This window comes from Nerophis lumbriciformis, linkage group LG02 (genome assembly GCF_033978685.3).
Source record: "Nerophis lumbriciformis linkage group LG02, RoL_Nlum_v2.1, whole genome shotgun sequence".
NCBI classification, from domain to species: Eukaryota; Metazoa; Chordata; class Actinopteri; order Syngnathiformes; family Syngnathidae; genus Nerophis; species Nerophis lumbriciformis.
The window spans coordinates 36745478-36768171 of record NC_084549.2 but is presented as its reverse complement, the minus strand read 5'-3'; the positions used below and the strand labels follow the sequence as shown (position 1 = coordinate 36768171).

The following is a 22694-nucleotide window of genomic DNA, read 5'->3' as shown; positions in this document are numbered from 1 at the left end:
TGACAGATCAAGATACAACTTACAATCAGTTTCAATCCATGGAATGTGAACTCAACAATAAAAGAGGTAGTAGGTAGGTGTGTTTTAAAATGGTCACTCAATATTAGGTACACCTGCACCATCTACTGAGAAAAGCTGCATCAAAAAATATCAGCGCTCACCTATATAGTCCTCTCTGTATTGAATTTTTGGTAACACTTTAGTATGGGGAACATATTCACCACTAATTAGTTGCTTATTAACATGCAAATTAGTAACATTTTGGCTCTTAATTAGTCATTATTAAGTACTTATTAATTTCTTATTCTGCATGGCCTTATTATACAACCAGTAAGCCATTAAATAAGAGTCTTCCCTCAATAACCTCAGAATTATTGCTTATTAGTAACCCTAACCCTTATATGTTCCCCTAGTGTCCAAATAACTCTAAATTAAGTCTTTGTTACTTAGAAAATGTTCCGCATATTAAAGCGTTAACCCACGCAGTCATGGGGAGAACACAGAAAGATCCCGAGCCTGGGATTGAACTCGGGACCTTTGTATTGTGAGGCACATGTACTAACCCCTGTAGTACCGTGCTGCCCAGTTTTTAATCCCACTTCCTCAATCCCAGTCACTGCTGTTGTGTCCTTGGGCAAGACATTTCACCCACATCTCCCCCACGGGTGCCCACACATGGATATTTCCACAACCAAGATGCTGACCTACGATACCTGAGCGCCGCATTATGGCTGTCCACTGCTCCTCAAGTGGATGGGTGAAATGCAGAGGCGTTACGCTGTACTTTTTATATATTTGATAATTAAATATATTTCTTATCCATTCCTCAATAATATAACACTAATCAGTGTAAGGCACAAGATAACACTGCAAATTACACCCTTAATAAATAGGATATTGTTAAAAGTAAAATTTCCTGGTTAATACATTTACCTTTTTTTTTTATGATACAGCACTCTCTTAAGAGTATGCAGATGTACCTAAAAATAAAATTGTCATTGAAGGTATAATACATGGAAAATAGCTGCATAATTTCCAAAATAGACATAACTGCCTGCAAAGGACAAAATGATGACAATAAAGAGACACAATGGAGCTGATCTACTAAGATCCAAATACCGTGTGCTAAACAATGTGTGCAAACTTTAAAATTGTGTTGCTTATTCATTAGGACAGACATGCTAAATGGATTGTGTTTCTTATTCTGCTCCTTAAAGAGATGCAATCCACTGCGCACATGTTCAGTGAATCAGTTGTCCGTGTGCTAACCAGGTTGCACAAGTTTTAATAAACGCAAAACTTTAGTGAGTAGATCAGGCCAAATGTTTTTTTTAAAGGAAAAATGCACTTTTTTGCTCATTATCCACAATAATTACAAAAGTACATGAGACAAAAACGACATGTCTTTCCCTTTTCTGTATGTTCTAAATAGTGGAAAAACTGTCAGTACAAGATGGCCAGCAATGCAGGTAATGGGGATTAATCTACTCCGCCTATAAAGCCCTCTAAAAAACATTTTAAAAAAGCCAACAACGCTCCATTTATATGTCATGACCTGCATATTAACCAAGCTATATTGACATTGTGATTGTAAGAGCTAACACTGAGAAACTACTTTTTTGGTAATGTGACACATCACACATACTGCTCCTCCGACAACTAGCGATTAGCCAGCTTGCTAATTAAGTTGGTTGGTTTTTTTTTGGCTATTGATTTGCCTTTGAGTTTTGAAAAGTTAATGCTAGAAAATAAATCATGTATCTCACCTGTAAAGTCAAAAGTTGTGGCACTAAGTCGGGAAGATGGTCAACTTTGAAAATCCACAAGGTACCAACTTGATACTATATGGCTCTCAACTTGGCGTTCAACAAATGGAATACAGCATACCACCATCGCAACATTGTTCAAAAGCATTTTTTTAATCCAAAAATACAACCAACTGATCAGTAAGCATCCCAGAAGAAGTCACAGCAATGACCAAAATACTGTAATAATTATCATGAATGTGCCTGTTACTATAAACACATAAAACGTTTTTGGGGTGTTTTTTTAGAGAGCTTAATTGGCAGAATAGGTCATATCAACATTAAATGCTTTGATAGCTGCATCTTACTAGCTGTTTTATTTACTATTTAGAATGCACAGAAAAGTAAAATACATGTGTGCTCTTGTCTCACATAAGGATTGTGGATGATGGGCAAAATTCCCCCAAAAAGTGCAGTTCCCCTTTAAAATGTTTTTGTATAAGAGTAGCGGGTTGTATTGGATGCTAAAACCAACGGATGTTGCAAAGCACACATCTATACCAAGTTTAACTCAGATTTAGTGCCTGCACGAAATGTGTCTAAATGAATAAATAATTATTATTTTAGGTTTTTAAGCACTGAAAACAATTAGACATGACAAAGAGCCCAGAGCATACCTTTCAAATGAGAAAGATGTTTTTTCTGCTCTGTTGTGGAAGAAAGACAAGGACAAGGACAGTAGTGACACAATGATACAGAAGAACAAGCATTGCTTAATAGCAGCACAGAGAAGGACCAGGCACTAACATTTGAAAATAAATCATATAAAAAATGACAAGGACATGTCAATAAAAAAGGTGTTTTGGTCTTTCTATTTGAAAAGATCCATCCCCGCCTCACAGGCTGGTGTGACTCACCTCTGTTGTGTTGCAGCAGGACTATTGTGGGATTAACTGTGCTGGTGCATGGATAGACGGAGCTGGGGGGTGATGGCAAACAGTTCTGGTTGTCACATGACGTTGGAGCCTGGTTTTCTTTTATGCTTTCTGGCGAATTGGTCTGAAAGTGAAAGGAAATATGTTTGTACACAAACCATGTACGTATATGATTTATTTTCTTTAGTAAATGGGTATATTTTAGCAGGAACGCAACTGGCAAAATAAAGTTGGGTTAAGTAAAGTAAGTGTATAGAGCTATTTTTGTCACTTTTTACAATTTGACAATGTGAAGTTTCATGTCTAATATCATTTATAGTATTCACAGCGCTTCACTTTTTCCACATTTTGTTATGTTATAGCCTTATTCCGAAATTGGAATACATTTATTTTGTCCTCTAAATTATACAGACAATACCCAATAATGATAAGGTGATTTTTTTTTTTAATTGTGCAAATGAGTAAAAAGTAAACAACTAAAAAAATCACATGAATGTAAGTGTTCGCTCAATACTTTTGGCAGCAATTAAAGTATCCAGTCTTTTTTAATACAATGCCACAAACTTGGTACACCTATCTTTGGGCAGTTTTATCCAATTCTATTTGCATTCCTCTATGGAGCACCTCTCATGCTCCCCCAGGTTGTATGGGAAGTGTTGGTTTACATTCAGGATGTCTCTGTACATTGCTGCAGTCATCTCAGTCTAGTTAGGGAGGTGACCGAGAACCTGATGGTCACTCTGTCAGAGCTGCAGCATTCCTCTGTGGAGAGATGAGGACCTTCCTTTTCTGCAGCAATTCACCAATCAGGTCTGTAAGGTACAGTGGCCACATGGAAGCCATTCCTTTGCACAAGTTTACCAAAATGCACCTGAAAGACTCTCTAAGAAACAAAATAATCTGGTCTGATGAGACAACGATTGAACTCTTTGGCGTGAATGCCAGGCGTCATGTTTGGAGGAAATCAGACATCGCTCATTACCAGGCCAATACCATCCCTACAGTAAAGTATGGTGGTGGCAGCGTCATGCTGTGGGGATGTTTTTCAGCGGCAAGAACTGGGAAACCAGTCAGGCTAGAGGGTAAGATGAATGCAGCAATGTACAGAAACATCCTGGATGAAAACCAACGCTTCCCATCAAATCCCATAGAGATTGTGATGTGCTGTAAAGAGGAATGGGTGAAATTGCCTAAAGACAGACGTACCAAGCTTGTGGCATCGAATTCAAAGAGACTTGATTTATGTGTTTTTTTTGTTGTTTTTTAATTTGCAAAATAAAAAAAACAAAAAACACTTTTCATATTGTCATTATGTGTTTGTAGGGGGACAAAAACAAATGTTCCCCATTTTGGAATAAGGCTGTAACATAACATTTGGAAAAAGTGAAGCGCTGTGAATACTGAGTGATTGCACTGTATACCACTAATCTACAGTGTTTAGTTCACTTGGACAGTCTGGGGCAGGGGTCGGCAAGCCAAAATGTTGCAAGAGCCATATTGGACCAAAAATACAAAAACAAATCTGTCTGGAGCCGCAAAAAATTAAAAGCCATAATACATACAGATAGTGTGTCATGAGATATAAATTGAATTAAGATGACTTAAAGGAAACTAAATGACCTCAAATATACCTACAAATGAGGCATAATGATGCAATATGTACATATAGCTAGCCTATATAGCATGTTAGCAACGATTAGCTTGCAGTGACCAAATATGTCTGATTAGCACTCCACACAAGTCAATAACATCAACAAAACTCACCTTTGTGCATTCATGCACAACGTTAAAAGTTTGGTACACAAAATGAGACAGAAAATGATTTGGCATAAAACACGTCCTAGAAAGTCGGAGAAAGTTATACATGTAAACAAACTATGGTGAGTTCAAGGACCGCCAAAATTAGTAGGACATAACGGCGCTCGCCAAATACTCGAAACAGTGAAGCATGTTTAATATAAACAGTGTGATTTATAACAATTAGGGAGGTTTGTGTCATGTTTGTCCTCCTACAGAAACCATATTAAAACAAAAAATATATTTTTTCCCCCTCATCTTTTTCCATTTTTCATACATTTTTGAAAAAGCTCCAGAGAGCCACTAGGGCGGCGCTAAAAGCTCTAGAGCCGCGGGTTGCCGACCCCTGGTCTGGGGAAACAATTTACGTTTTACACACTGTGAGTCAAATGTTATTTTTTAAATGAATAAATACAACTTTAAAAAAAAAATACTTATATGTGTCATTAAAAACATAAATCATGAAATCAATAATTAATTACATCACAAAATAATGAAGGTAATTGCACATTAAATACATTAATGACACATTAAATAACACATGTATGTATTCAATTATAATAATTAATTACACATTTAAGTGATTATTTAAAGATGTATTTATTTTTTTACATATTGTCCCATTTAACCCTACATAGATTGCTATATAAGAGTAGCAGCTAATAAACGAACAAAACAGTGCCTGTAATTGATCTGGGAACTAATATGTCTAAAAAGGAGCATGAATGTACAATACAGTATTCATTTAAAGTGCGTAATAAACAAAACACAACTATTCCATCACTGATAGATGAGACACAGAGCAGCATGAGTTAACAGGATCCTTTAAAATAGTATAAAATATTGTTTTTTTAGGGATATTAATAATCATTTCAAAATGTTAACATATTTTTTGTTCACATCCGTGAGACAGCAGGGGTCCCCAAAGTTTTTGACTCGGGGGCCGCATTGGGTTTAAACATCTTGGTCGGGGGCCGGGCTGTCTGTATACATACATACAGTATATATATATATATATATATATATATATATATATATATATATATATATATATATATATATATATATATATATATACTGTATATATATATACATATATATATATATATATATATATATATATATATATATATATATATATATATATATATATATATATATATACTGTATATATATATATATATATATATATATATATATATATATATATATATATATATATATATATATAAATTAAATGATAAATACTTGTATAGCGCTTTTCTACCTTCAAGGTACTCAAAGCGCTTTGACAGTATTTCCACATTCACCCATTCACACACTGATGGCGGGAGCTGCCATGCAAGGCGCTAACCAGCAGCCATCAGGAGCAAGGGGTGAAGTGTCTTGCCCAAGGACACAACGGACGTGACTAGGATGGTAGAAGGTGGGGATTGAACCCCAGTAACCAGCAACCCTCCGATTGCTGGCACGGCCACTCTACCAACTTCGCCACGCCATCCCACGCCGTATATATATATTCTTCACGCACTAATTGACTGAAAGAGTGCGCACTATCGATGGAAAAATGCATTTTTAGACAATATGATTTGCCTGAGCGGCCAGGAGACACAGAGAGTAACAAGTGAAATAAAATGGATTAAAAAGGACAGAGTAAAAAAAAAAAAAAAAAAAAAAGTTTTTTATATCCATCCATCCATTTTCTACCGCTTATTATATATACTGTATATTATTATATATATTATTAATGTTTATATATATTTTTATATACATATAAAAATATATGGCCCTTGGAATATAGCCTTTTTGCAACATTTAATTAGTGACAAATTACAATTCACATTATCTGCAGTATATAAATCATTTTGGCCATACAAACATTCCCTACAGTAAAATAAAGATATGTGACAGCTGTTGGTTACATCCTACTATACATTATATGCAAGCGTATTCATAATATACATCAATACCAAAGCACAGAGATCTCATGTAAGAGTAAACATACCTGGCAGTGTGTGTTGTTTACACGGGGGACATCAGCTATGATGCCGTCACTTCCTTTAGCCAATCCTCCATTTATTTGACTTGTGAATTCACCTGCAGAGAGTCCATAAATATGTTAGTGAGGAAACAACAAACCTGCTAAATAATGATCCCTGGTATATTCCACAGCAAAGAGGTGGTATTTGATAAATTTACGCACAGATACAGTGGAATTCGCTTAAGTCAGCCCTGCTTACGTCCCGGTCCACTGTGTTGTTACTATTCAAAAGTGTCCATATAGTTCAGTTTATTTATTTATAAAGCACATTCAAAAACAACCCCAGTTGGCCAAAGTGCTGTACAGACATAAGAAACAATTTGCAACAAAAAAAGGGGCACATAGTGTCACATTTACATGGTAACACGGAAGAATGAATAAAATACAATATATCACCTAAAATACTAAAATGTAATAAATAAATAAAAAAGGATAAAACAAGAAATAAAAACAACCAAGATATCCCGCCTAACTGGATTTGAACGCCAGGGAGTAAAAATATGTTTTTAGCCTAGATTTAAATTGGCTCGAAGACCGGGAGGATCTAATAGATAGTGCAAAGTCGTTCCACAGTCTGGTCCATGCCCCGGAGAAGGCTCTATCTCCTCTGGTTTTTAGCCTAGTTTTTGGGACAGCCAGAAGGAGCTGCTCTGAAGACCTCAGGGTCAATCTGGGACAATAAGGCTGCAGCAGCTCAATAAGATAGGGCGGGGCTTCTTGGCGTAACAACAAGTACAATTTTAAAATGAACTCTAAAAGTAACTTGGAGCCAATGAAGGGAAGCCAGTACAGGGGTGATGTGCTCACGTCGTTGGGGTTTGGTTAAAAAATGATCAGGAAGTTCTGCAAGTTCTGCAAGCGCTGCAGCCGCTGGAGAGAGCCCTGATCCAGACATTAATTACAGTAATCAGGCGTGACGTCACAAATGCATGGATAGCACTTTCAAAGTCAGCCTGTGGAAGATACTGTTTTATTTTTGCAAGGAGTCTTAGCTGAAAGAAGCTTGATTTAATGACAGAGCTAATTTGTTTGTCCAGCTTAAGCAAGCTGTCAAAAGTGACTCCAAGGCTCCTTGCTGATGTGTGGCAATATGAGAACAGAGAACTAATACCACTTTCATGACCCTGCAGCAGGTTTGTTTGACCAAAAACGACAATTTCGGTGTTTTGTGTAAGTATAAAAAATTGGGTCCCAACCATTCTTTTACATCATGCAAAAAGTTCTAAAAACAAAAAACACTTTTATTGAAGGGCGGTATAGCTCGGTTGGTAGAGCGGCTGTGCCAGCAACTTGAGGGTTCCAGGTTCGATCCCCGCTTCTGCAATCCTAATTACTGCCGTTGGGTCCTTGGGCAATATACTTTACCCAACTGCTCCCAGTGCCACCCACACTGGTTCAAATGTAACTTAGATATTGGGTTTAACTATGTAAAAGCGCTTTGAATCACAAGAGAAAAACGCTATATAAATATTATTCACATAATTCACAGAGTAGTCATGGCAACCTGGGTATTGCTTACTGTTACAGGCAGATATATTTGAATATATATTTGAAAAAAGACATTGTGCTTTTTAAAAACAGCACCCAGAGGAAGCATGTATAAAGAAAAGAGGACATGTGCTAAAATTGAACCTTGGGGTACACCATACTTAACTCCATATAAGTCGATGTCGGCAAAAATGGTCGACTGTTTTTCTCCACACAAAATTTGAGACCCGAAGGGATCATTTCTATTAAAGATTGTCGATATTCATCTGTCAATTTCCTCATTATCGTCAAGCGGCGTTCAGCAACATAACTACTGTCTAGTTACACAGCATTAAACACAGTGACTTCCTATTCAGTGCAAAATGAGATTCAAAACAGTGATTTCCTGTTCAGTCAGTGCAAAATAAGCTTCAAAATAAAAGAATGGCAGTATTAACCTAGATTTTTGTAGACTGACTAGACTTTTAGAACTATTTGTGCATGTACTAAAGCTTTATTGTAATTGTAGTCAAGACATAATGGAATTACCACAGCAGCTCTGTTGCACAAGAATAAAGAATATTGTAGTGTCACAACTTAGCTTTTTATTAGTTTAAAACCCCCCCTATATACCTTACACTGCAGTGCTTCTCCATTGAAGCACTATTGAGAACTTAATATTTATTTATTTGTCTGTACAGCACATACATCTATTTTTCAAACATGAATACTAGAGTGTAGAGAATGATAATGAAAGGCCAACCCATGAATCACAGCTCAGAATTATACACAACACTCCTGTCGCTGCAATGTCATATTAGAATTAGTGCTGTCAAACCATTAAATCTTTAAACCAGTTGAATCACATGAATTTATATTAATCGTGATTAATCGCAGATTACCAATCTCTTGCGTAATTTAAATTCACCTAAAAAAAGGGCCCAATATTATGATAAAAATGCATTTGTCAGAATGCCATGCTGGAACATTTGTTTATGTTTTACTCATTTATTTATTATTATTTAGTCATTTATTCACTCCAAACTTGGTAACAGTTTAATCAGAAGTACCATCAGGGTGTATTTTGAAGCGAAGTGAGCACATCAATCGGAGTATCCTCACTCCCTTTGCACTGATATATGACTGTACTCGTGTCGCGGGTAACGTAACGGCGCATGTGTGGTCAAAATAAACTGTGTAATATATCTGCATTTTACATGATTAATGTAAAATGTTTTGTGCCTAATCACACTTTGACACTCCCATTTAAAACAGAGGAATAGATATGCAGAAAATGGAGCAAAACCATGTAAACAATCTACCAAAGTTTAAACCATCATTAATTATCACACATTCTCCTTATGTTTCAATGTAAATGTGCAGGCAATACTTTCGGTTTCGGTTTCAGCTATGTTGATCAGTCAGTTGATCGGTCGGCGTTGAAATAAGTGAGTTCCAATGTATGTTGCTATCACCCGGAAAAAGGGAAGAGAACATCTCCCACCATCTTTGAATTTTGTCACCAGAACAAAGTGCCTATTCAGTGAGCTGCAAAGCCTCATTGTAGCCATGGCCTTTATAGTCGGACGCTACAACAATTAAAGCATCTCCCCAAAGTACTTGGCTGGCCTCCAGCACTGTCACGATGTGCTCGACGCCACAAACAGGCCCACAGTCAAGGCCTCTGCAGCAAAGTGCAGTGTGGGCACAATGCGACAAAAGGCTCTTTGACACACAAATGAAAATATGAGCAATTGCCCTTTGTCATGACCCCGGGTTGCCTAACGACCACGGACATGCTTCAAAACATGATTAGTTATATAACTCTGACAGCTAAACAAATGTCCAACAGGCATGTCTTTGATTTTTTTTTTGTTACCTCTCGATAAACTTCTTAAATCGGGGTTCCACAATTACATTTACTCATACAGCCATATTTTTTTCAGCAGACAGTAGGGCTGCAACCAAGGACTAATTTGATAATCAATTAGTCATCGACTACCTTAACGATGAGTCAGCTAGTTGTATTATTAAGCGTATTCAGTTGCTCTAATTTAACCATTGGCTTTTAAATTCAGCTTCAGCTGCGTGTTCTAACTAACAATAAAGATGACTACTTCTTATAGAAATATTATTTGGAGTGTAACTGAGCTGCCTATTAGGCTTTTACCAAAATTATAATTATGTTAAACTTTTGTCCAAACAAAAACATGTGAACAAATAGACAGTCCAAATAGCAGCAATAACAACAAACAAAACAACATTGAAGCAATCTAGCTTCCTCCAAAATAACATTTTGTGATGTGTTTAGCCGCGCAAAGGTATCTAGACAACGTTTAGCTCTACACACTGTATGTATTAATGGTGCCTTTATTAATGGTGCCTTCACAGATGTGTATGTTACCCATGCCTTGGGCACTAATGCACCCCCATACCATCACAGATGCTGGCTTTTGAACTTTGCGTCGATAACAGTCTGGATGGTTCGCTTCCCCTTTGGTCCGGATGACACGATGTTGAATATTTCCAAAAACAATTTGAAATGTGGACTCGTCAGACCACAGAACAATTTTCCACTTTGCATGAGTCCATCTTAGATGAGCTCGGGCCCAGAGAATTGATAAATGGCTTTCGCTTTGCATAGTAGAGCTTTAACTTGCACTTACAGATGTAGCGACAAACTGTATTTAGTGACAGTGGTTTTCTGAAGTGTTCCTGAGCCCATGTGGTGATATCCTTTAGAGATTGATGTCGGTTTTTGATACAGTGCCGTCTGAGGGATCGAAGGTCACGGTCATTCAATGTTGGTTTCCGGCCATGCCGCTTACGTGGAGTGATTTCTCCAGATTCTCTGAACCTTTTGATGATATTATGGACCGTAGATGTTGAAATCCCTACATTTCTTGCAATTGCACTTTGAGAAACGTTGGTCTTAAACTGTTTGACTATTTGCTCACGCAGTTGTGAACAAAGGGGTGTACCTCGCCCCATCCTTTCTTGTGAAAGACTGAGCATTTTTTGGGAAGCTGTTTTTATACCCAATCATGGCACCCACCTGTTCCCAATTAGCCTGCACACCTGTGGGATGTTCCAAATAAGTGTTTGATGAGCATTCCTCAACTTTATCAGTATTTATTGCCACTTTTCCCAACTTCTTCGTCATGTGTTGCTGGCATCAAATTCTAAAGTTAATGATTATTTGCAAAAAAAAATGTTTATCAGTTTGAACATCAAATATGTTGTCTTTGTAGCATATTCAACTGAATATGGGTTAAAAATGATTTGCAAATCATTGTATTCCGTTTATATTTACATCTAACACAATTTCCCAACTCATATGGAAACGGGGTTTGTACATGTTATTATGAATGCGCCTGTTACTACATTACATATATACTTTCAGCAAATACATAAAATCTTGATGGAAGTGTCCGGATGATTTTTTAAGAGCTTTATAGGCAGAATGGAGCGACTATAGGCTCCATTGTAAGCAGACTTTTGATCGCATTTATTTTCCAGTTAGAAAGCATAAAAAAAGAAAAACATATGTGTTCTTGTCTTACATAAAGATTGTGAAAGATAGGAACAATTCCAATCCACAATTCCAAAAAAAGTGCAGTTCCCCTTTAATCCGCTGCGTCATTCGCTCAGGCTTACTTGATGTTGTGATGATGCTTGGCCCGGCGCTGCCTTCATCATCTAAGTGCACCAGGGTGGCCCTCAGAGTCACCACTCCTTTCCCTTTGCACACCTTGCTGGGGTCCAGGCCTGGAAGCATTCAAACAAACATCCTCATACAGTGCTTGTACCAAAAAAAGTATTCTTTTGTTTCCTCACGTCTCAAAAATAGGACATCAAAACCAGGTCATTTAGTTAATTTCCTGTCATGTAAAGCAAATTGCCAAGATCACTTGAAGGAAGTAGAGCACAGAGCAGGTTAGATTCCACATCCTTCTACGTTTTCCCTAGTGGGTATGAGGTGTCCCACAGTTGTAGGCAATGCAAGTTTAATGATGAGAAGAGAGGGAAATATCACCTGCAGTAGGAATCAGGTCAGGAGATCCTTTCATGGTCGACAAAGGTGTGACCCTGATGGCGCTCACAGCACGACGACCCGGCGGGACTTCAGTGCACAAAGAGACAAGAGATTAGTTTTTTAAAAGCGCATTTCATGTGATCGCTTGATACAAGACTTACTGAGAGTTGGTGTCACGCTGCCCTCCTCTGGAGGGCCCTGAGGTGTGCACATGTAAACAAAACAAAATCAACATGTAAAATGTAATTTAATGTTAGTGCAGGGAGAATAAAGCCATCAAAGAAATTTCAAATGAATGATATTGTTGCTTGTTATGTGTGACTTCCTCTCGTCTGCGCCAGCTGCACCACAACAAACAACTTTCCCACCAGCGGTTTCTAATATTAGCGGTGGCTCAGGATGAACTTTTAACCAGGCATGCGTTGTATTTCATCGTGAAAAACTTTGACAGCCAAAGCAAACACGTTTTCTTGCAATACTGGAATATGACCATATCAAGATTTAGAAATGAGCTCCACGAGTTGGAGTGCTTTCCAAAACTTAAGATACAAACATTTTTGCAGCAAATTCCTAAAAACAGTAGAGTGCTCCTGTGGTATAGAGCAGGGATGCCAAACATACGACCCAGGTACACAAACAGGTTTATCCGACCCACGAGATGAGTTAGCTTAGTGTAAAAATGAGCTTAATTTCTAAGTGAAAGAAACTGCTGTTCTCAATGTGTCCACTAGATGTCATAATAGCAATTCTGTTTGGTACACAGAAAGCGGGGTTGCGGCTCCTCCTCCTTGACCCAACGTATAACCTGCTTCGGCACCCTCATTTCAACAAAAAAGTGAAAAGTCGACGCAGAGTGCAGAGTGTTTCAAGAAAAATGATCATCCTCCTATTTATTCATGTAAGTGAATGGTAAATCACAGAGATTTGTCAGCAGGTTTTCTCTGTAATGAGCATCAATAAAACAAATCTTCGCTCAAGGCTCACACAGAAGCACTTACATATTATACATTCTGAAATTGTCTGCCACTCAAGATGTGACACCTGATTTTGATGCACTCGTGAAAGCTAAAAGATGCCAGGTTTCAGGCGTAAAATAAACAATTGGTAAACCCACTTAAAATGCTGCATGAGACACTGCACCTTGATATAGTTCTGTGAAAATGATTGTCTTTTGTGGAAATTTAAAGAAAATGAACAGTGTGTGATTTACAATGCTGCCAGTCTTTGAAGTTGTTATTTTTGGTTTGTTTAAATTGTTCATGCATTGCACAGCTTTTTTTTCTATTAATATACAGTGATGCCTAGAAGGCACCTAGTATCTCCGCCCTCTTTAAGAGTTTCTTCTAAGTTTGTATGGTTTGTTGAGTTAGCAAAGGATTAATATGTGGAATTTGATACCTCGAAGAGTTTTTATTTAATTTGAATTTTAAATTTTGTTCAATCGCAGATCGTCTGTGACTTACAGTTTAATGGCTTTGTAGATACACTGAGACACAGTCTAAGTTCATTGAGTGCATTTGCAACTACACTAATGAACTTAAAGTTTTATGTCAAGAGGATAATTTTTTATATGTACATTTTCAGAATGTGCTTTTTCTATTTTGGACCAAAGTTCAGTTCAGTTCAGTTCAGTTTCAGTTTATTTCGAACATGCATACGATACAATGTAATGCATCACATATTTCCTGTTGTTTCATTACAGCATGTCCGAAAAGGAGTAGGAAGAAGCTAAGTTTATTTAATCCTACCCCTTTTCATACCGTAGCAATTTTATCCCATTTCCTTGTTCTGTAAACGAACAGTAAATAAATAAATAATAAATAAATAATATACCATAGTAAGTAAACAAATATTAAACTTTGTGAACTTTGTGAACACTTGTAGTCTGAACAGTCTCTTAAACTGAATCATATTGGTGCTTTGTTTGATTTCTTTGGTTAATCCATTCCAAAATGTAATTCCACATACTGATATACTAAAGATTTTAAGTGTTGTACGACCATACAAATGTTTTAAATTAGATTTTCCTCTAAGGTTATATTTCTGCTCCTTTATTGAGAAGAATTGTTGTATATTCTTGGGTAGCAGGTCATAGTTCTTTCTCTTTGTACATAATTTTAGCCGTTTGTAAATGCACCAAATCGTTGAAATTCAATATTTGTGATTCAATAAATAAAAAGGTTTGCATGTTCTCTGTATCCAACATTATGTATTATTCTAATTTTTTTTTTTGTAACACCGTTGGTGAAAGAAGTGCAGATTTGTAGTTGTTTCCCCATATTTATACACAATAACTCAGATATGGTTACACTAGCCAGCAGTAAAGAATATCAGTGATTTTTGGTCCAGAACATGTTTTGCTTTATTCATTATTGACGTGTTTCTTGCTACTTTATGTTGTATATTTTTTACATGAGATTTCCAGTTAATTTTATCATCTATTATTACACCCAAAAATGTGTTTTCTTTTATCATTTCAATATTTACTCCGTTTATTGGTAATTGTGTTTGACTTTTTCTTCTACTGTTATCAAATAGCATTATACTAGTTTTACTGAGATTCAAAGATAGTCTGTTTTTGTCAAACCATCTTTTTAATTTGTTCATTTATTGTGTTATTATTAGTATTAGCTTTTGTGTGTTCTTTCCTGAACAGAACGCAGTTGTATCATCTGCAACTAATGCCAACTTTAAGTCCTTTGTAACTTTACAAATGTCGTTTATATTACAATTGAACAATTTTGGCCCAAGTATTGATCCCTGCGGTTGAAGTTTTCCAATACAGTGATATTCCCCAGATTGGTGACATCTTGTTGTTTGGCATTGGGCTGTTGTCTCAATGCAGCCATCTCCTCCCTGAAAGTTAAAGTTAAAGTACCAATGATTATCACACACACACTAGGTGTGGCAAAATTATTCTCTGCATTTGACCCATCACCCTTGATCAACCCCTGGGAGGTGAGGGGAGCAAATTCTTCAAATCAGTGTTATCTTGTTGCATTGCATGCAACTGTTGGCGCAATGTTGCATTCTCCCCGTTCAGCTTCTCCACCTCCTGTTTGAATGCATTCATTTCTTCTCTGAACTTTCTAAATTCCACCATATCTTTACGATTTTCTTTTCTCCCTTTGATTATCTGTTCTTGGATATCTGCAACATCTTTTTGTACACTGTTAATCATCTGTTCCTCAAGAGTGTCGACATTGCTTTGTGTCTTATTTATATTGTTTTGTAGAGTTCCTACTAACTCTTTTAAGTATGGTTCCACCCCTGGTAACGGTGTATTGCCCCGTTGACGGCTTCTTGTAAAACAAAGAAAACAATCTGAAGTTGCCGTAGTTGTATTTTTAAGTTATTATGACATGATTTCACCACTCCGACCCAAGTGGCAATAGAGCGTCCTCCATGCAGCCTCTGAGCTAAAATGAGTATGACACTCGTGGTAGAAAGGAACTTGGACCACGGTAAACACATTGGCAGATCTTTGCATTGACATTTAACCTTGCTAGCAAACATAGAACACTGGGCTCCAAATTTGAGATTTAATAACTGAGGCTTCCTCAAAGCGCCCCTTTTAAGTCCTCTCCTTGTGTGCACTTAGTTTTTGTAATGTGTGTATATTTCAGATGCAGCCAGTAGTCATTTGTTCAACTTCTTTAGTTATGCTTGTGGTGTTCCTCAAGGTTCCATTATAGGTCCTCTCTTTTTTATCATTTAGGCTATCCACAAGTTCATGAGGTCAGTTCAAAAAACATAGGTGAGATTCACATTATTTCAGCAGATTCTTAAAAACACTAGAGTGCTGTCATAGAGATTATCTTTGACTAACTTTTTTACAGAAGGTCCTTAAAAGCGCTCCTGTAAGTCTGACAAAATAGATAGACCAAAATTAAATGTCTACTGTAGAGGACGCTGGTTCTGCGGAACATAGAAAATAAGACTAATATTGAAGGGAGAAGTCTGGCCCCCCGGTCCCTAGCTTTCTGGAAATGTGGCCCACGCCCCAAAAAATGTAATAGAATACCCCTGAGCTACAATTAGTAGATATACAGTACATCTAGAGTTAATGAGTATGATCATAGATGTCAAACTCAAGGACAAGGGACCAGATCTGGCCCAGCACAGCATGTAATGTGGCCCGCGAAAGCCTACAAATAATGTGTGTACTTCTTCTTTCTTACTAAATGTATTCATTCTTTACATTTTGACAGAACACATGTATATCATGCATGAATTAACATGTGTTTTAAAATTGTAACATTATATGCTAATGCACCAAATATTATATTATTAATAGATGTGGAAATTTCAATCAGAATCGATTATTGATTCAACACGATTCTTGATTTAAACAATTAATAACTAATAAAACCTTTACAAAACAGGTTACAAAAACGTTTTTTTTTTTTCAATCGACTTTTGAAAACAATTAAATAATTTAGAATGAAAATAAATAAGAATCACATTTTGGATGTGAATCGATTGAATTATTATATACCGTAAAATTAAATACTAACTATCTGCTTGTCACCTTGATTTATGATTTGCAAGTTATTCACCAATTTGTATGTACAATATTTCAAATAATCAAACGCATAACCTATTGTGTAATAATGTAATGAGGTGATTGTACACTTATATTCACACATTCGCAGTTACAAGTGGCCTTCTGAAGGCAGCCATAACTGCGACGTGGCCCTCAATAAGAAACGAGTTTGACGTACCCGAGTATGATGAACAGTGAACATTTTAATTTTTATGTAGACGCCTATAAGCAGTTACATGTACAGACTATTACTTCTTGTACTAAATGTCAAGAGCTTTCTTAAAGCAATCTAACAAGCACATTTTCCCCTTTTAACATATGCAAATCCCAGCTTCATTGCTGGTGCATGCATAAGCAACATCAAGACCACCTCCATCCTGCAGTGGGCCTCCCTTTGAGCACCGCTGATTTAAGAGACATCCTCACTTGGAATTCCAAGAAAAGGCACAGACACACTCACTGTTTACTTTATCTCTTTAGGGGAGACATTGCATCCTTTCACAGTCAATTCCCACAGAGTTATCATAACCATGACCACAATGTAGCAAACACATTTTCAACTTGACTGCAGTGTCATGTCCTGAAATCACTTTCCATTACAAATGATGGATGTAATGTCTGTCCCCAGTGAAATGAAGTGAATTAGATTAGTAAAGTGAATTATATTTAAACAGCGCTTTTTCTCTAGTGACTCAAAGCGCTTTACATAGGGAAACACATTATCTACGTCTTTAAGCAACATTTAAACCAGTGTGGGTGGCACTGGGAGCAGGTGGGTAAAGTGTCTTGCCCAAGGACTCGAATGGCGGGAGTGGGAATCCAAACTGGAACCCTTAAATGTTCTGGCACGGCCTCTCTAGCAACATAGCCAATTAAAAATGGTAGTGAGAAGCTAGCACCCAGAGTTCCAGTCACGCTGAATAGTCGAAGCCGAACTAAACAGCTAGCATGTTAGCCAGATAGTGTCAGGTAACAAAAAATGCAACTCTTAGTTGTATACCTGCAAAATTAGCTAGCAATGAAAAATTAGCATGCTATCGTTAGCATGCCAACAGTAAGCATGTGTCAAGTCCAAAAATATATGACTTTGAGCTTAATGGAGCAATGTGTAATAATGTGGACAGAAATGGTACTGCAATCACGGTCAAAATTCTGTATCTTCCAAAAATCTTCCGTGACCGAGGTTCCCAGATATGCAGCCGAATCCGAATCCAACTCCAAGGAACTTCAAATGGCAATCGAAGAGTCCTACGCTGTAGGTTTCTCTTGTTTATGCTTCTTGCAAGATGGTTTACTAAGTAATTATGCCACATTTTACCGATGTCGATTAGCCAAATGTATTTGTAAAGTTACGTAGCAATATTTTGGTCGGGAGTCGGGACAGATTGTTAGCATTACCCTGCTAAAATGTCTAGTTTGACCGCACGGACCACCATCGAAATAATTATATATAATAATATACAATATGTTATATATCGCCAAGGCCAACAGTAAAATTACCGCCACATTTATTTCAGCATAACTCCATGTTGCAGCCAACCTGATGCACTGCATTCTCTTCCATGTACGCACATCACCATCTTTCAGTGAAGAGTGTGATTCTATGAGCCAACCCACGTTACGCAAAAACCCCGTTTCGCATAAACCATATAGCCTACTACCATGTCAATACACAAAGTACAAAATCATTACATATAATGCATTATATTGTGCCAAGGAAATACCACCCCATATGTGCCTGATGCACATACAGTACCAGAAACCCCAATTAGCCGTGCTAATGTTGGAACATCAGCATATCATATAAATAAATGATAAATTGGTTATACTTGTATAGCGCTTTTCTACCTTCAAAGTACTCAAAGCGCTTTGACACTATTTCCACATTCACCCATTCACACACACATTCACACACTGATTTTGGGAGCTGACATGCAAGGCGCTATGAGAACGAAATAGGCACTGACACTACCCATATCCACATAGGTTTTATTTGTCGAAAATACTGTATATTTTGCCCTGTCAGTTGGATGACACATTGACCTACAGGCTAACTGGCATATATTTCCCCCGTTAGCCTGTATGTCAATGTGTCATTGACCGGGCTAGCATGCTAAGCATTCGTTGCACTAACATACTAGCTTTGTTAGACAAGATCATAGACTGTATTGGACAATATGGTTTACATACAAAATGCCCTTTTCCATGTATTACAAGTAATAAGAAAACGTAAATGCCTTACTAACCTATCAAGGAGGAAATTAGCAAGTTTAGCATCAGATGAAAAAATCTTCTCTGCCTTCAATCGTCTCCATTTTTCAAAGGCATCACCGATACAAATCCTCGTTTTGCTCCTGGCTTTGTCATGAATAAGTTGAGAATCATAACAACGCCTTTTAGATTTACTAAGGTCTGACATGTTTAGTAACTTTACCAGTGGCAGTAGCCAGACGAAGGTGGCGGTGCGTAACTGGCAACCTGGATGTGACACACTCACAGACTTTCTAATTGGCCAAAGGGTGGAGGGCGGGGCATCAAAATTGAAAACAATAACAAGATTTGGGGCCTGTAAAACAAATTTTGAAATGAGCATATTCCGGCTGAACTACTGTTATCAGTTATAGAGGTATTAGAAAAGAACATGCTTTATTAATGCCTTTTGACATATCAGGGCAATTTAATGATGACTTGACATGAAATTATTACATATGGCAACTTTAACCTGTAGCCTATACCTGCAAAATGTGTCAAAAAAAGTTGGCCTGCTAATGATAGCATGCTTACATGGCTAACAATAGCATGAAAACATTAGCATGCAGCAAGTACCAAAATATATTATGTGTGTAGTAAAACTCTGAAGTGTCTATCTGCAAAAATAGCTAAAAAACAAAAAAGCTAGCTAGCTAACATTAACAATGCTAGCGATTGACTATCATTAGCATGGGGCCCTTTGACTTTGGAACAGTTTGAATCTATTGAGAATTGTGGAAATAGTGACACTCTTTATTAGAGAATAAATGTTACAGAAAAGTTGCAAATCTGGGCAACCATTTTTATTTATTTTTTATTTTTTACATAATATATATATATATATATATATATATATATATATATATATATATATATATATATATATATATATATATATATATATATATATATATATATATATACACATGTATTGAATGTCCTGAATACGTGGAACATTTTAATACTGTAATGGTTGATAAATGTGGGAGAAGTTGTCCAAAAAGGTGGGTGGAAACAGTGACATTGAAAAACAGGAATTTGGGGAAAATGTGGCATTTTTGGAAAGTTAAAAAATGTTAGTTTGAATGTCCAGAATGGGCGGAATGTGTTGCTGGTGAAATTGTATGAATCAGTTAAGAAATGTGGGAATTGTGCAAGTTTGAAAAAGAAGTGAAAAGTGGAAAAAAAAAAAGTTTTGGAAGAAGTGGGGAAAAAAGTCCCGTAAAATATAGAATTCCTGAAAATGTGGAAATTGTTTGAAAAAAACAAACAAACAAAACAAAACGAAACAAATACATTTTTAAAGTGTAATGGTTTAAATCAGATGGAAAATGTGGGAGAAGGCGGACAAAAAATAGGGCGGAATAATAATTAGAATAGTGTAATTAAATTAATTGCTTTGAATTATTTACACAATGAACATAACATTCATGTTATTTTGGATGTGTGAGGAAGAGAAAAACACACACGTGGGAAGAGCAGCCAAACGCCTCACAGAGATGCCCTGAGTGTATGGCCAACATGCTAACTGCTCATTCAGCTCTCAACAGTAGACACAAGCTACCTCGGCATTTAATCGCTCTATTTTTTGGGTTATCGTGCGGAGAAAAAAATTGCACGGAATATTTACCCGCTTATCATTTCACGGAATCGAGTTAGACTCAGTCTCTGTACTTTTTCTATTGATTTCAACAGCAAACTAATCCACTATGGGACCAAAGAAAGTTGGAAGTGACAGCACTTTGATAAAGACGGTGAGAAACACTACTGAATTCAAAGAAGAATTCATAGTAAAGTACAAAGGTGGTGTCTTCCCTTTCTCCACCCTTCTCACACTCTACTCATCTCCATCTTCGTCAACAAGAGTCTTTAATAAAGGTAAGTAATGTAAAATTAGCCTGCTCAGTGGCCTTGTGGTTTGAGTGTCCGCCCTGAGATCGGTAGGTCGTGAGTTTAAACCCCGGCCGAGTCATACCAAATACTAAAAAAATGGGACCCATTACCTCCCTGCTTGGCACTCAGCATCAAGGCTTGGAATTGGGGGTTAAATCACCAAAATGATTCACGAGCACGGCCACCGCTGCTGCTCACTGCTCCCCTCATCTCCCAGAACAAAGGGATGGGCTAAATGCAGAGGGTAATTTCACCACATCTAGTTTGTGTGTGTGACTATCAGTGGTACTTTAACCTTTTTTCACTTTTAAAATGTTCGTTTATCCATTACATTAGTCATTAATGTAAATTTCTGCATGTAAAACAATAAATATTCTCTATAAAATATGCTTTGTGTTCATATTTATTATTCATTACTTATTATTTCTAATCACATGGGAAAAATGTGTCCTATAACTTCTAAAAGAGAAGATGCCAAATTGATATGGAAAGATTGGAGTGAATCCAAACAGCAGAACCCTTTTAGGATATCACTTAGTGTGGATGATAATCTTACTGACTAACACAAATTGTTGTGTCTGTATAAACACACACATATAATCAAAGTCAAACCATGTATCATGATGTCATTTCCAAAGTCCCTGCAGGCCACCTGTTGCCATCAGCCACTTCCTTTCCATCCTCAAATGAACCCAGAGGCGGTGAATACAGCGTATAAAGAATGATAAAAGGACAAGATGACAGCTTACAATGTTCAGTTTGCTGTATAAACACCCAGGAGCAAAGATCACTCCTGGCCTTTTTAGGAAGCGATGCTTCAGAAGAGATCCATCTGTTCTGGCTGGGGGAATAAAACTGGCGGGTCAGAATCAGTGGGATGAGCAGCAGTAAGTAAGTAAGTAAGTATCATGACAAGAGACAAGTTCTGTCATCAGTTATTAACCAAGATGCTGCTGCTCTCACTGAAGGACTCATTTGGAATACTGGTAAAAGTGGGGAGTTTAAACATCTTCTTAGGGTGACTTAGAAATATACCCTGTATGTCATCAGATGCTACATTTGTGAATACAGACAAACAAACTGACAATTTTGTGCATAACATCATTCCAAAAGACTCCAAAGAATTTGACTTTTTCCAGCATTATCAAAGATGACCTCTTAGACAAGAAAGTGGAATGAAGACAAATGTGTCAAATCAAGTTATTAGTAAGGATGTCCCTGGGGAAGTCTTGTGGGGAATACTCAGAGAGTATGGGGTATCGGACTGTCTGATTGTGGCGGTCAGCTCCTTGTATGATCAGTGTCAGAGCTTGGTCCGCATTGCCGGAAGTTAGTCGGATCCGTTTCCAGTGAGGTTTGGGCTGCACTGGCGTAGTCCAAGTGATTTGGTGACAAGGAGCCCCTTGTCACCAATTTTGTTCACAACTTTTATGGACAGAATTTCTAGGTGCAGTCAGGGCGTTGAGGGGATCTGGTTTGGTGGCTGTAGGATTAGGTCCCTGCTTTTTGCAGATGATGTGGTCCTATGTTGTCATCTGGTCAGGATCTTCAGCTCTCACTGGATCGGTTCGCAGTTGAGTGCGAAATGACTGGGATGAGAATCAGTATGTCCGAGTCCATGGTTCTCACCCGGAAAAGTGTGAAGTGCCATCTCAAGGTTGGGGAGGAGATTTTGCCCCAAGTGGAGGAGTTCAAGTACCTCGGATTCTTCTTCACGAGCGAAGGGAAGGTGGATCGTGAGATCGACAGGCGGATCGGTGCGTTATGGCCCTTGCCTCGGTCAGTCGTGGTGAAGAAGGAGCTGAGCCGGAAGGCAAAGCTCTTAATTTACCGGTCGATCTAGGTTCCTATCCTCACTTATAGTATTGAGCTTTGGGTTATGACCAAAAGAACAAGATCACAGGCACAAACGCTGAAATAAGTTTCCTCCGTCGGGTGGCTGGGCTCTCCCTTAGAGATAATGTGAGAAGCTCTGTCATTTGGA

The 22694-nt window shown here is 37.5% G+C and overlaps 1 protein-coding gene across 4 annotated transcripts in view; it reads right to left on the bottom strand.

Moving 5' to 3' along the window:
• LOC133607387 (sorbin and SH3 domain-containing protein 1) overlaps nucleotides 1-22694 on the bottom strand; it is a 129393-nt gene that overhangs the window by 58967 nt on the left and 47732 nt on the right. For all 4 annotated transcript variants that reach the window (XR_009815409.1, XM_061961945.1, XM_061961955.1 and 1 more), the window contains exons 2-6: nucleotides 12183-12219; nucleotides 12022-12108; nucleotides 11643-11753; nucleotides 6483-6574; nucleotides 2663-2804 (exon numbers count right to left, since the gene is read on the bottom strand). Coding sequence is in view for 3 of the 4 variants with exons in the window: in XM_061961945.1 (XP_061817929.1) it covers nucleotides 2663-2804; nucleotides 6483-6574; nucleotides 11643-11753; nucleotides 12022-12055 (379 nt within the window). In the remaining variant the exon portion in view is untranslated. The remainder of the gene's footprint in view (nucleotides 1-2662; nucleotides 2805-6482; nucleotides 6575-11642; nucleotides 11754-12021; nucleotides 12109-12182; nucleotides 12220-22694) is intronic.